Source organism: Poecile atricapillus, chromosome 18 (assembly GCF_030490865.1).
Source record: "Poecile atricapillus isolate bPoeAtr1 chromosome 18, bPoeAtr1.hap1, whole genome shotgun sequence".
In the NCBI taxonomy this organism is placed as follows: Eukaryota; Metazoa; Chordata; class Aves; order Passeriformes; family Paridae; genus Poecile; species Poecile atricapillus.
The window spans coordinates 4,971,581-4,986,353 of record NC_081266.1 but is presented as its reverse complement, the minus strand read 5'-3'; the positions used below and the strand labels follow the sequence as shown (position 1 = coordinate 4,986,353).

Genomic DNA, 14,773 nt, shown 5'->3' with positions numbered 1-14,773 from the left:
CCCACCTGGGGCTGTCCTGCCCCTCCTCATCCTCACTGACCCCCCTGGGCTGTGATTTCCCCCCTTCCCGAAGGCTGTTCCGCTCTCATCCTGGCCATCAGCCCGATGATTTATTTTATTTGGGAGGGCACTCAGCACTCAGCTGCTCTCTCTCAGCAGCCAAGGCACTTTCTGGAGCTCTCTGGACATCAGAAAAGCCGTGGCAATTATCAGGAGCCGGCAGATTTTGTCCGAGGGACTCTCCATGCAATGCTCAGCAGCACTTGGGTTTGGGCACCCAAACACTGCACATTTCAGCCTGAGCCATCCCTTCAGCTGAGCCCATGTTCTGGGCTCACATTTCTGCCTGCCACCTGCTCCAGATGTGGCTGAGCTCTGCAGGCAAAGCTGAAAATGTTCTTAAGAGCTAAAACTCCTCCTAACTGAGCGCCCAGGCTCTCACAGGGGTCGTTTCCAAAATCTGTTTCAGCTTTTTCACCAAATTCCACCTGGCAGATTTAACCTCCAGCGTCCTTCTGCGCTTCGCTCAGGTGGTTTCATTCTCTTTAGGCAATTTATGGCTCAGAGGTTCTGCTCTTTCCCTTCCTCCCTTCCATCGGGCAGTCACCACACAGGCCATTCATAGGAAGGAAACACCACTAAATTTAAATTGTTGCTAAAAGCCTCTGCCACAGCCGAAACACTGAATTCCAAGCGCTTCTGCCTGGGAGTCCCTACAGATATCCACATCCCCCAGTGAGGCTTCAGGACAGTTCTGCTGTCCCTGCGGCCTCCACTGAGGACCTCCGACAGAGCACGGGGTGTGAGCAGCATTCCCATTACCTGCCCAGAGGGTTTGCAACCGGGATTTCACCACAAGGACAGCTCTGAGGGGCTCCGTGGAACCCCTCTGAGAGCCCCCCCTGTGCTGCCTCCTTCCCAGGGCTCAGCGATCCGGGCTGGGGCTGCACAGGCCTGGGAGCTCCTGCTGTCCTCACCCGTGCTTCATCCTGCTTCCCCCACACGGCACAAGCGGAGCCATCTGTATGAAGGGACAAAAGAACCGGCTGTGACAATCCCTCGGCCCCTTTCTCCGGTGCCGGGAGGCGGCGCAGGGCGGCTCCGAGTTTCACTTTCTGTGTCTGCTCCAGGCCGAGCGGGAAATGAAAACTGCGGGGCGGGCGCTGCCTCAGCCGGGCGCTGCCTCTGCCTGAGGCGGCGGGGCCGCCACGCTCCGCCCGCTGCTCTCCAGAGCGGGTCCCGGAGCCCTCCCGAGTCCCGGAGCTCTCCCGAGCGGGTCCCGAGCGGGTCCCGGAGCCCTCCCGAGCGGGTCCCGGAGCTCTCCCTCCCGGGTCCCGGAGCTCTCCCTCCCGGGTCCCGGAGCTCTCCCTCCCGGGTCCCGGAGCTCTCCCTCCCCGGTCCCGGAGCTCTCCCTCCCGGGTCCCGGAGCCCTCCCTCCCCGGTCCCGGAGCTCTCCTGCTGCCCCGGAGGAGCGGCTCCTCCGCGGGGCACACTCGCTGCTCCATCCCCCGCTGCCCCTGAGCGGGGTTGCGGTCCGAAGCGCTGCTGGAATTGGTAAGAAGCCCTTTAGCTGTTTTGGATCGGCGTGTCAGGAGGGAAGGGGATCAAGAGGGAAATAATAACGGGGAGCAGTTTGGTGGCTAAATCTGAAGTCTTTCAGCCGCATCCCAGAGAATGTGGAGGTGATGAGCTCTTAGGTGTTTTCTTCCCCTCAAGGGTGGGCAGCCACCCTGAATCTCTGCTGGAGCCCGTCGAGGAGCACCTCAGGGGGCACCGTGGAAAAGTTTGGGTTGGAAGGGAGCTTGAAGATCATCTAGTTCCAATCCCCGTGCTGAGGGCAGGGACCCCCGCTAGAACAGATTGTTCAGAGCCCCATCCAACGTGGTCCTGCACCCCGAGATCCCCATGAAGGAAAGAAGGATCCGACAGGGAAGGGATGATAAATGCCAGAGGTGGGAGCCCTCCTCGGGTACGGGTAGGGAAGGGACAATTTGGGGTTTATCATGAGAAGCTGGAGTCTTGGGAGGGCAGGTGGAGGCTGGAGCAGGCTGGGGAGAAAGGTCCCTGTGCAGGGAAAAAGAGGCCAAGCACAAGTCTTAGGAGGGCTGTATTTCTGATAGCTGAAACCAGGCTGTTCCAAGGGTTGGCAAGTTCTGATTGCGTCCCTGCTCCCACAACAGGATTCCTGATAGTGGTGACTGGGAGAAAATTCCATGGAACCAGAGACACAAATCCCCCTGCACCTTCCTGCCCCAAGATCTTTCTACCTTTTCCTCAAGTCACCCAAAGCCGTCCAGCACTGTTGCTTGCTCTTTAATCCCACTCTTAGTCCTCCCTTTCCTGACAAAACCTGTGCCCTACAGGTTTGCTTTGTCCCCTCTAGCTGTTGTTTAGCTGCCCCTCTCCTTTCTGTCTCTTTTGACATCCCCACTGCCTGTGAGCATCCCTTCCCTTCTGTGATTCTACACCAGCTAAACCCACCAGCCTGAGACGGGCTCCCACTCCAGCTCAGCTTCCAGAAACCTGAATTCACCCTTAAATCATCCCCAGGAAAACAGGCAGTCTGTGTCCAGGCTCCCTTTTGGCAAAGGAGAAATCAGATTAAATTTATATTTTCTTTTTCTAATCACCAGGTTTGGGTATTAAAAAATAACGTTCTTGAATACATCTTTCAGAGTTAATTTCTTTCCCCCCCCAAAAAAAAAACTTCTCAGCAAATCAACAATATTTGGTGAATCTTAGTGTGAGATCTAAGTGACACTTAGAGATCAAAAGTAATCTTCAAAAGTAAGCAATCAAAAGTACAGTTAGAAATAAGTATACCTTAGTTGAAAGGTAATAATCAGGAAAAAAAATCTATTTCTAGCTTCTCTGCATGAATCTTCACCAACTTTGATATTTGACACTATTAGGCATAGTTAACCCAAAAACATGCTTTTAAAACAGAGATTTTATTTTCTCTATATGAAAGGCAGAACCAGGATTTTGCTTATTTCCCTTTCTTGGTAACTTTTCTTAATTCTTTCAGTGCCTGGCCTTAGCTTGATTTTACGTGTGGTTTAATATTTGTAGAATAATCATTTCCAAGCATTTTTTTTGGGTCTCCACATCCCCCTTTTTCCATGAATATTTGTTTTTTTCTGATTCTGTCTCCATGTTGGCGGTGGACTTTTAGAAAGTTTCGTTTTTGCCTAGTTGCATTTGCACTTTTATCAGATTATTTTGTTTGTGTACTTTTATTTTGCTTTAGTAGCTGAGTCACAGGAGACCTCAGAGTAATGGGCTGTTGAACACTCCTTTAAAAATCAAGGCATTATAATTGTTCTCTTGCATTAACAGTTACTTTGCCTGTGATCACTTGAAGGAACAGAAAAAGAAACTGATATGTTCGCACTTAAATGTCTTTCAAAATTACAGTCCAAAGTGCCTCAGTGGTGCTGTGACTCAGGAGCTTAAAACCAACGCAGGGAGCCCAGAACAGAAACCAAACTGGCTTATCTGGTCAGAAGAGAAGGTGAAAATTCACTTTTCAATACTTAGGCTACTTTTTTTTTGACAGAATATTTTGCTAAAAAAAGGATTTTTGCAGTGTCTGCTTTTGGGCAATTTTAATCATCTTATTTACCAAACCTTTCTGAACGGGGATTTGTGGAGTTCCTTGGCTAGATGGAGCTGTCTCTGTGGAACTGAAGGCTCATTTATTTATTTAGCCACAAGAGGAAGACAGGATGAGCAATTGTCACCAAACTCTGTTTCTGTTCCCTTAGCAATAGCCTGCACACCTCAACGCTCATGTTAATTCAAATATCCCACATGCTGTTGCAGGAATATTTCTGATTTTATTGATGTTCCAGGCTGGGCTGGATGGGGCCCTGAGCAACCTGATCTAGTGGGTGACATCTCTGTCTGTGGCAGGGAGTTGAAATTAGATGACCTTTAAGGTTCCCTTCCAACCCAAACCATTCAATGATTTTTTATTTTATTTTTTTTTTACTTCACCTTTTTCATAATGAAAATGTCTCTGAAGTCCTTTTGTTCCTTGATCAATATTGTTGATGGGACAAAGAAGTGGACGTCAAGAAAGAAGCAGGAAACCAGAGGTGGCACTGAGCAAGACCATGGAGGCAGAAATTGAAATACAAAACAATAAAGAGGAAACCGAAGAGCTGAAGGCCAAAAACCAGAAGCTGACATCAGTCTTTGGTGTGGCAGACTTAAAAAATGGTAATAATGTTTTACCTATTCTTCACTGTCATATTTTCTGTTTCTCATGCCTGGTGTTCCATTCTCTGTCTATAGGTTTAAATTTTCTCCTATTTCTTACCTCTTCAATGAGGAATATACAGATAATTCTCATTTTGCCTTGCCAAGTAACCATTTTGAGGGTTTTTTTTGAATGGAATACATGAAGATCTCGGAGCTTTTTCCCTGTTTAAGCCCTCAAGTTGGCCATTGCAGACAAAAAGGCCTAATTGCTGGCTCTGGCTCTTTCCAAACACAGCCAGCATTGCTGGATTTGCTAAACCATGGACTGGACCCTGGTTTTTCTCCTCACACAGGCAGTCTTTGCCTCCTGTTGTTCTATTCTATGTTTAAGTGTGTTAAGAGAGGACTGAAAACAGAGGAACTGGGAGAAATCTGAGCATCATTAGCCAGATTTACTTGCATTTTTTTCTGTCAGTTGCCACACAAAACCAAATCTGCTTGAGCAGCAGCAGAATAGCTTGAACGCTTTTCCAGGTCTGACCAAGACACTGAATGGCTGAATGTGCACAAGAAGAGTTTGCCACTTCCAGATAATTTTCACTTTCTTTTCTTGTACCTATCCCCAGGCCTCACTTCTCTCTCTTCCTCTTTTTCTCCCCTGCAGAAGCTGTTGGACTGTACAACCTTGGGCAGAGCTGCTGTCTGAACTCTCTGCTCCAGGTGTTCCTCATGAATATACGCTTCACAAGGATACTCAGAAGGTACCACCTGTTTGAGCTGCCTGAGACATTTCCATCGTTGCTCTGTTGTCTCCACTCCTTTTGATTTCCTATGGGATGTACTTTTGGAGGCTTGGATCACTGAGGTGCTGTCAGGATGCTTTTGGTCCCTCAGCAAGGTCTCTGCCTTGCTGTGTCTGTCGTACACTGACACTGTGAAGGCAGAAGTTGCTGTGTTCAGAATTGTAAATCATCTCTGATTCATGTCCTGGGCTGAGTCTTTATGGCTTGCATCTCTCTTTTCTATAACAGGCTATAATTTTATTCCAGGTTTGCTCACAGACTGTTATAATAAAGGATGTATCGTGTAGCCATATCCACTATTAATTTTGTCACTTGAAGCATGGAAACATAAACAAACCCCAATCCCTGGGCCCTGGCTGTCCTGGCTGGCCCCTGATAGAGGAGAGTGTTGCTGCAGATCATGAATACCTAGAATTACTTTGTTTTGCTTGACTGTTGTCCCTGCATGTTTTAAGGAGGATTTGGGCTTCTGTCTCCCTACTGACCACGCTGATAACTGGTTTGATTTATTTTTGGTTTACTCACTTCACTGCAGATTTAATCATCTAAGTGCATCATTCCTATTCAGTGCTTTCTTACATGCTCACTACTGAGCAGAGGAGAGAGAAAACAAATTACAGACATGCAGAAACAATAAGTGTCATAAATGGGCAAAGCTAAATAAATAGGCTGTAGGTTACCATGCTTATTTGAAGTAAGGAAAACCTATGGGCTACAGTAAATTTAGGGAGAATTAAGAGTTATGGTTGAAATACAAACATTATGATATACCTGCCCAGGAAATTTTGAGGGCTGGTTGAGGGTGAGGACATCAGTGGGTGGGAGGCAATAAAGGTCTGAAACTGGCTGTAACTAATGTTGTTTCTGAGGCCAGAAAGCATTTGAGGTCCTGCTTGGCTTGTCTCTTATCCAGGAACAAACCAACTTAAAATTCTGGCCCTTTACTTTAGAACTGTCAGCCTGCACTGTGGGATGATTTTCCTTCTTTTGCTGCAATTGTGCCCATTCTGCTTCCTCTTGAGCTGCTGTCTCTGCTACTGACCTGTGTTCCTTCAGGTGTGGTGTCTGATATTTCTCCACTGTACCTCTTAATTACCACTGGTGTTTCTTCTTCCCCTTTCAGGATCACAGTGCCACCATCTCCTGCGCAGAGGAGGAGCAATGTCCCGTACCAGATGCTCCTGCTGTTGGAGAAGATGCAGTATGGCAAGTGCAAAGCTGTTGGTCCCAGAGAGCTGGCTTGCTGCCTCTCAGAGCACAGAGTGAAATGTGAGCAGCCCTGCTTCTTGCCCACCTCTGTCTGCATTATCCAGCACTCCAACATCTCCCCATTCCACTTCTGAATTCAGAAATGCCAGGAGTTAGGTGCACAATGACACAGAGCTCCTGGGAGCTGCCTCCCAGCTGAGTGCAATGCTGTGTCTTACTTGTGAAGAGAGAAAAAAAAAAAAACCCAAAACAACCCTGCTGGATTTATTTGCTGATATCCAAAGGGTGGGGGGAAAGTATCAGCCTGCTAGAAGATACAGCTCGGGATATTGGCCAGGAGGAAAGGGCTGTGCAGGGCAGAGAGTTCACTGCTTGATTTGTCTTCCTGTACTGGCACCATGATAGTGAAACAGCTGCTGTTACTTATTAGAAGAAAGGGATAGTGTGGGAAAGAGAATTAATTTGCACAGATCCCCCTCCATAGGGGCAGAGAGAAGAATTTGCAGGCTAAATCTCCCAGCTGCTCAAAGTTCTAAAAGAAAGAGGTTTTAGTGCATGAGTTACCAGTGACAATGGGATGCCAAGAGTCAGTCTGTGTGTACAAATACACAGGATATATATATAAATAACCAAATGCCCTTATCTTTGTCATATAAAAGCAGGAGAGTACTGAAAGGGGAGGTGCCTTTATGAAAGAGGAACACAAACTCAGTATCTCTGCATCATTTTTCTCCTGACTCTGAGTGGCTTTGCAGTCAGCCCTCTCTCTTCCAGTTAAAGAAGAGATAGAGATCAAGGGGTTTGTACTAGCTGATGTGTGAGATATATGCATGAGCCCTCCTGTCATTTTAATCTCAGCACTCAGGAGCATTTTAGCCTGCATGGGAGGATGGGGGAAATAAAGGTCTGTGCAGTAATAAAGGTGAAAAAGAGAACAGAATCTTCCCTGTGCTGTTTCTAAGGAGGATTCAAAGGGGGCTGTTTACAAGGGCATGGTAGGACATGGGACAGAAGTGACAGGACAAGGGGTTATGGCTTGAAAATGGTTTAGATTAAATATTGGGAAGAGATTTTTTAACTGTGGGAGTGGTGAGATGCTGCTGCAGGGTGCCCAGAGAAGCTGTGGTTGCTGTGCCCCTGAAAGGGTTCAAGGGCAGGCTGGAAGGTGTTTGCTGGTCTGCTGGAAGATGTCTTTGCCCATGGTGGGGAAGGAGGGGAACCAGATGATGTTTAAGGCTCCTTCCAACCCAAACCATTCTCTGATGCTGTTAAATGCATCCCTCAACCCAGGGAGCCATCTGAGCCCTCCTCTGGTGGGTGTTGAGTATCCTCTTGTCCCTGTACCTGGTGACAAGGACAGGGTGGTGCAGACTGTCTTTTCCCACTGCCTGCTCAGGTCAAATGGAGAAATCACAGCTTGTGCCGAGCTTAAGCTCTGTCTCAGCAGGGAGGAGCAAAGGCCAAGAGACTGGATCTAAGGGGGGACAGTCAATCTCCTTTTGGCATTTGTGGGAAATCTGCTGTGCTGGGTGCTGTTCATGATGCTGATTGAGGTTGTGTTTTCTGTTTGTGCAGTGTTTGTGCAGCATGATGCTGCTCAGCTCTTTCTGACTCTCTGGAACTTGTTAAAGAAGCAGATGAAAAAGCCAGAGCTGGTAAGGATGGTGACTGAAATGAGCCTTTGCCCATTATCACGTGTGGTTTCCTCTGCTCCTTGAAGGATCCTGTTCACTGGCAATTGTCCTAAGTTAAATTTTTAAGATAAATCCCCTCTTGCATTGCGTCTTTCAAATGGGACAGAGAATCTTTGTTTCATAAGCTTCAACATTTTGAACCACAGTTAAGTTTTGCTCATCCTGCTTTCAGGGCATGCCAGCCTCCATTCTAATGGATGAGCTGATTAATAACTAAAATATCGATCTTTTAGAACATTGTATTTATTCATGTTTAATTTCTTTTTTTTCCCCCCACAAATTTCTGTAAGCATTTATTGGTGTATCTTGACACAGCCTTTCCATTCTTTGAAGTCAGCCACGTGCATGTCATTATAATTAGTCACTGACAGAACATGATTTATATTGCAGTTCCTCCCATGGGACTGGGAAGAGAAAAAGAAACTTTTCCTTGACTGGCAGTCACAGTATTGTTAATACAGAAGTCAGGCTCCTGTTTCAGTTTCAAGCAAAACAGACCAATTCTACATCAATGCAGATATTTAACTCTCTGATCCTACAGGCTGTGTCTTTCCCCTCTGTTGGGGAATGGGGGGGGAAGGAATTCTTCTCATTTAAATTGTGGGAAGTACCCTGTCCACGTAAGTCATTGTCACACCTTGGTTCCAACCTTAAAGCAGTGACCTTGCTTGAAATGTGTGACCACATGGGCTTTCCCAGCCACAGGGGAACAGCTCAGCTGTCTTTGTCATAAATCTTCTTTTGGCCTTTCTTTTCCACCCCTCCAGGTAGAGGAGCTGAGTGATTTGTACACCATCTGCATACAGGAGCATCTGGCCTGTCAGAAATGCTCTTTTGAAATAAAGAGCAACAGCACCATGTTAACCCTTCCACTCCCAGTGCTGGATGCCAATTCTCACAGGCTGAAGACTCTGGTAAGTTTAGCAGCAGTGCTGTTTCCTTAGGAAAGAGATGATTCCCCTCTGTTCACAGTGGATTATTCAAATGCCAGTGCACCACTGGACCTCATTGATTCTCTGACCACTTTACACTGTTTCAGCATAAAGGAGCTGCTTTGAAAACCTCTAAGGCTTTAAAGTAGATGTAAAAGACATTTATCCATCAATACCTTCTTTGTGGAATAGGTGCACTCTTTTTTTTCCCCCCAACTATTGCAATCACAGCAGCAGCTAGGAGAACTGAGGAACCTTTTTTTTCAGGCTGCTAGGCAGTCTTTTGTCCTTGAAATAAAAACATCTGTAACTTTGCTGTTTGCTTGAACCCTCTGAAATAAGTAGAAATAAAAACCCAGCTTGGAGGAATTCAGTTGAAAGAATTCTTTGTCTTCTTAGGAGGATTGTCTGCAATACTTCTTCCATCCAGAGGAGCTGACTGGGCTAAACATGTGTTTCTGTCAAGAGTGTGGGAGGAAAACAACTTTTCTGCAGGTAAATGGAGAACTATTTCCCCACATCTCATACCCAGAACTCCCTTGAGGACTGGGGAGGGTGGGGAAAGGACTCAACCATATCAGTTTAAGAGATCAACAACTGAGATTTGCCAGCACAGCAGTGTCAGTGAGATATAAACCACAGGCATCCCTCCTCCTGTTGGGAAGGAGGTCCCTTGTCACAAGGAAGTTGATTTGTGTCTCCTCTCCTTCCTAGTGCTACCAACTTAGAGCTCTAAAGCACATGGGAAGTGCAGCAGCCCTTGAGACACCCCCCAAGGCTGGGTGCTGATGACACTAAAGCTGAAAATCTTGGCTGTCACAGCTTGTGTTATGTGGATGTGCCTTGTGTGCAGCTGGGCTACAAAGGTTTGGCATCTGCTGTGCCCTGGAATTGGCAAATATTCACTGGAGCACTGGCTGCTCTCCGCTCTACACACACTGGGTGGCAATGGCTGTTTCCACCCTACTCCCCAGGGTTTGTTCCCCGGTTCTCAGTGGTGTTTTTTATTGCTTTATAGAGCATGAAGCTCGTCCATCTGCCACGGACTCTGACCTTGCACCTAAAACGCTTCTGCTTTGAAAGATCCTCTCACACGCACAAGCTGAGTCACTCCCTGCCATTCCCACAAGAACTTGATTTCAGGGAAGTCTTGAAAGAAAATCAGTGTCAAGCAGATGACAGCGAAAAGGTGATTTTTCAATACTTCTGTTCAAAAAGGGCAGATTTTCTTCTCCTCTCTGCTCCATTCTCATAAAAATTTAAGAGATCACACCAATACCTGTCTCAGTTCAAAGTGCCTGTCTTAAAAACTTGTGTCTCAAACTTTGCCTGTGCCTGGTCTCACATCCCACAGTTTTAACTGGTTCAGCCATTATTCATCACTCTGTGATTAAATCACATTAAATTAAATAAATTTGGTGATCAAATCACCAAAGGCACCATAACTGGAAGTTCCTGTCTTAAGGACAGAAGCCAGGCTTTGCAGATCTCACCTGTCCAAGACAGGGGAACTCTGTTCCTGCTATTTCCCACGCAGCATTGTTGGAATTGTTGGCAGAGTTTGGCGTTGCTGGCCACAGCAGCTTTGCCAGGGAGCTGAGCTGGGTCTGCCCCACTGTGGATCTGTTTCTCTTTTGGGAAATAAGGAGGGGAAGCGTGGCAACAACAGAAGTCACTGCTGCAGCGTTGGCTGTGGAGAACCTCTTTGCTGCTCCTTTGCTGTCCTGCTGCTTTTTTCACAATCCTCTGGTCTCCAGGGGGTGCTGCCAGCCCATAGCTGACAGGAAAAACTCTGAGGGTAAGAGCAAAAAAAGGCAGGGTGCTCAAGGCTGATCTGATCTTTTTCCCTTACAGAATTCACATCCTTGCTGCCCTGGCTGCTGCTCCTCTATGGTCCATGGCAGATGAGAAATTCTGCACTGAAAATTGCTCTTTGTGTCTCTTTGCAGGCTACCTGGAAGTATGAGCTTTTTGCTGTGGTTGCTCATTCAGGATCAACCAGCTGTGGCCATTACTGTGCCTACATTCGGAGCCTCACCGAGGGTAAATGGTACTGCTTCAACGATTCTGAGGTTTGCCAGGTGAGCAGAACAAACCACATTTTTGTACCTTCCTGGACTCTCCTCCAGGTCTCCTCCAGTCTGACTAAAGAGAGCCAGGAAAGGAAACTGAGGCTGCAGAGGTTTGTTCACTTCTGCTCCAGGATGCTCTGGGCTGAGGGCAGAGTGACTCTCACTTCTGCACCAAACAAAGCCTCAGTGTCTGTTGAGTGATTTGCAGAAGCAGCTATTTGCTGAATATTCTACTCAATATACCCCACATCTGTTCAATGTCTGCATTCAGAACTGTTTTTCCTCAAAGAGTAAAAGCAGAAAACCGATTTATTGAAAGTTGTTTAGCTCCTGGAAGTGCCACTTATTATACCACTCTTATCTGTTGTGTGCTTTTCTTCTCTAGGTATCGTGGGATGATGTTAAATGCACCTATGGACATTCCAACCTCCACTGGTATGCAAATGTATCCCTGTTTTTTTCCTAATGCTGCTCTGGACTTTGGAATGAGGGTAGCAAAGAGAGGGAAGACAAATTGGTTTGGGCTGCATATTGCCTGGGGTGTAGTGGGCATGCAGGAGATGTCAGTCAGGATTTCTCCATGCTTTTTGTTTTGATGCATCATAAGAAAATGAGTTTACAGGAGGGAGACAATCTCTCCTATAAACTATAGCACTGCCAGGGAATCTTGGGCACACTGGAGAAGACCAGCTTAGTTGACCTAAAGCTCAGAAAGCTGAACAGGAGCAATTCAGGGATGTTACCTGCAACCTAGACCTTCAAACATACCTTGTGTTTTGCTTTCTCTTTGCCTCCACAGGAGAGAAACAGCCTATCTCCTGTTTTATATGAAAAAGCACCCTTGGTAGGCCTGTCCTGGAGTATCAGAATGTCTCTGAAAGATGTGCACTGTCCATGGAGCTCAGCACTTCTATGCCAGTGCAGACATGCACAAATGTTTTACAAGAAAGACATTCTGCACTCAGCAACCTCGGTCTTCACATTTATTTATGAAAAAAGTGCAGCAGACACTCAGCTAGGGAATGGATCCAGGAAGAGTTGCAACTACAGACCTTTTCCTTTGTGTGTTTTATGTGTTTATGTGGCTCTACATGCTCATTTCCTCTGTAAAAGATGGTGAAGTTGGTCCTTGTCTCTGCTGCTTTGCTGTTTTCCTTGATGCTGACCCCTGGATTCCAGCCCAGGGGAAGTGTTTGGTCTCAAAGCCTTGTGATGTGTGTGGTAAAACTGGAGAGCTGTGGGAGCCAGACAGAGCCAGTAAGAGTTTGAGATTTACTTTGTCCTTTTAGCACCACGTTAAATGCTGGCAAGCTGGGCAGGAGACCCCAAAAATCACCCCAGAAACAGCTGGGGGAAGGCTCAGAACCCTTATGACACACATCAGTGGCACACACTCCTTAAAACCTGCCTGAAGATGAATCACTGCAGGGCCTGAGATGTGTCAAGAGGTGTTTTAAATCACCTAATCACCCGTGTTTTAATCACAATAAGATGGATTTATTGGAGCAGTTCTGATTTACAAGATGAGTTTGTGTAAATTTGTGCAGGTGATTATTATTTCATCAGGCTTTTAGATGCATTTCCTTTCCTGTAGAGGAAAATATTCAGAGCAGCAGAGATTCTGAGGCTGGTTAGTGATTTTGCACTACACAGGCCATACACAGTGATAAGGAAAGTGGGGTGCCTTGATGTGCTGGAACTTTTGGGATTTTTGGTTTTGTGTGGCTTTTAAAGCACTCTTGACATTAACTCTTGCTGATCCTCTTGGATTGAGGATCCCAGCAGTCTGAGATCTGGAAGAACCTTCAACCTAATGCACTCTGTGACTGTATCTTTACAAAGGTGCTGGTTTTGTGGGACTGAGCAATTATGAAAATTATATTAAAATTATAGAAATTATACAAGACTATAAAACTAATGAAGATATGCTACCATCTATGTATAAACTAATTTAATTTTGGTAATGATGATGACTCATGTCCATTTCCTGAATGTAAACTGAGAAATCTTAAGAGCATAGCTGTGAAATTACTCTTCCATGGTGTAGCAGGCTTTTATTTCACTGTGTTAGCAATTATTCTGTTCAGCTCTGTGTTTGTATTATTTATTCTGTGGTTAAAAAAAAAAATCCCAGTGTATTATTTGCCATCAGGATGAGGAATTTTCAGCCTGTTCACCTTCAGGAATGCATTGCACTCTTTTTTAAAGCATCTTGCAACAGGTGAGTAAGAAAAACGAGTTTCTGTTTGTTTTTCCAACACTTTGCCTCTGTGAAGGAGCTGAAAAAAGCTGCATGCCCAGGAACTGAGAATTTAATGGAGCAAGAGACTGACCTTTCTAATTAGCTGTAACTTGAAATTTAAAAACTTAGGCTTATGAAAAATGTCTTAAATGTGTCATAACCTGTCACCCATCAAGGAAACAATTGCAGAGATATATTTAAGAATGTGGAAAAAAATCCATTTAATTTCAATGAAAAGTAATCAGTGTTTTTTTGAATAAAATAGTATGGGATAAATTCCTTAGAAAATCAGTCTTGTGGTTTATTCTTGATCTGTTCCTCCTAAACACTGTGAATGCAGGTCAGGTATTCAGGGTAGAGCTGCTGCTAATGTTTAGCTCCCAGAGCCACGGAAAAACAGCTGAACGTGGACACTTCACCCTTGTGCTGGAGGCACAGTGAGTTTATTTTGGGGTTTGCTGTCCTGTGAAAGCCTAAATTGCTCCCACATGCAGATGGGCCACAGGAGAGCAGGAGGGTGAACAGTGCAAAAACTCAGATTTAACAACTGCCTGAGCTGAGCTGCTTTTGCAAAAAGTCACCTTGGCTGCCCCTGTGTCCCCCCAGAATTTCTGCCAGAAACACTTTTCCACCAAAAACTGCTACAAAGGAGCTGGGATTATTTGTCCTGTGTTTGAGTCACTGTGCAAATAAACTCAGCATCAACAGCAAGGGTTTTGAAAAGCCAGATAAAACCAAGAGGATGTGTGTGGAGAGATTATTGTAGGTCCTGGTAACTCCTTGTTTCTGTTTTTTGTTTGGTTTAGGATTACCATGTGGTAGCAGATTACACAATCTCTGCTTCATCTCTGCCAGAATCCTCCTCAAATTCAGATATTCCTTACCTTCAATAAGCACACAGAAAAAAGCAGGGGGGAAAAAGTAAATACATCTAACAAATGTCTCACAAAGGTATAATTTCTAGAATGTCAATATGTAATTTACAAAATCACTGAAGAACAGGGAAACAATGATTCAGACATGGTCATCACAGATATCTCACCTGCATTATTCCTTTTTCTCACCAATAAGGAGAAAAACCATGTAGGGGACTGAAATCTCAACACAGCAGCCCTGGGCACTAGAAGTGCTGGTTAAACCCTGATCTCCTGGCAGCATTCAGGCCTGACCTTTTTGAGCAGAGAAAATAAAATTAAAAGGGTTCTTCTGAGTCGAGTGACCACTCATCATTACAGCAGCTGAGAGCAAAAGCTATGGGGAGCCTTGAGATCAAATATATGTATTTTAAAGTAACAATAAAAAATATAAAACCATGGATGCACAGTGCCATGGGGATGAAGCCATATTGGGAATTTTTAAAAAAATTATTCCTCCTGTGGACAGTTTAATGCTTCCTCCTGAGACAAGCAGCAATCTGGTATCTTCTGGTGATGTGAGATGAGAAATGGTTTTGGGGCATGTGCCAACTCCCCAAAGATCACTTTCCTTGCAGGAAAGCAGAGACCATGAGGTATACAAAACCCTGCAACCTCAGCCAATGCAAAACTGCCATGATGAGCTCACTCAATAAATTCACGAGGAGCCTGCAATCAGTTTTGAACTTCTTCAAAGGGTG

General features: G+C 45.6%; 1 protein-coding gene across 3 annotated transcripts; it reads left to right on the top strand.

Annotated features, from left to right (window-relative positions):
- The first annotated feature begins 1,415 nt into the window (after positions 1-1,415).
- Positions 1,416-14,744, top strand: USP18 (ubiquitin specific peptidase 18). Of its 3 annotated transcripts, none has more exons than XM_058852854.1 (11): positions 1,416-1,554; positions 4,028-4,224; positions 4,871-4,967; positions 6,133-6,278; positions 7,794-7,873; positions 8,680-8,826; positions 9,244-9,339; positions 9,863-10,033; positions 10,794-10,925; positions 11,302-11,351; positions 11,716-14,744. In XM_058852854.1, exons 2-11 carry the CDS (start codon positions 4,056-4,058, stop codon positions 11,762-11,764), a joined length of 1,137 nt encoding a protein of 378 aa, XP_058708837.1. In that variant the 5' UTR covers positions 1,416-1,554; positions 4,028-4,055; the 3' UTR covers positions 11,765-14,744. The 3 variants fall into 3 exon arrangements, with proteins under 3 accessions (XP_058708837.1, XP_058708838.1, XP_058708839.1); XM_058852855.1 differs by having other exon boundaries at positions 1,451-1,554; positions 4,067-4,224; XM_058852856.1 differs by lacking the exons at positions 1,416-1,554; positions 9,863-10,033 and having other exon boundaries at positions 1,565-4,224.
- Positions 14,745-14,773: the final 29 nt, after the last annotated feature.

Coding starts and splice junctions, on each gene's coding strand:
- USP18 (XM_058852854.1), top strand. CDS start 4,056: ATGGGACAAAGAAGTGGACGTCAAGAAAGAAGCAGGAAACCAGAGGTG. Junction 7,874..8,679: donor AGATGAAAAAGCCAGAGCTG/GTAAGGATGGTG, acceptor CCACCCCTCCAG/GTAGAGGAGCTGAGTGATTT. Junction 11,352..11,715: donor GGACATTCCAACCTCCACTG/GTATGCAAATGT, acceptor TTGCCTCCACAG/GAGAGAAACAGCCTATCTCC.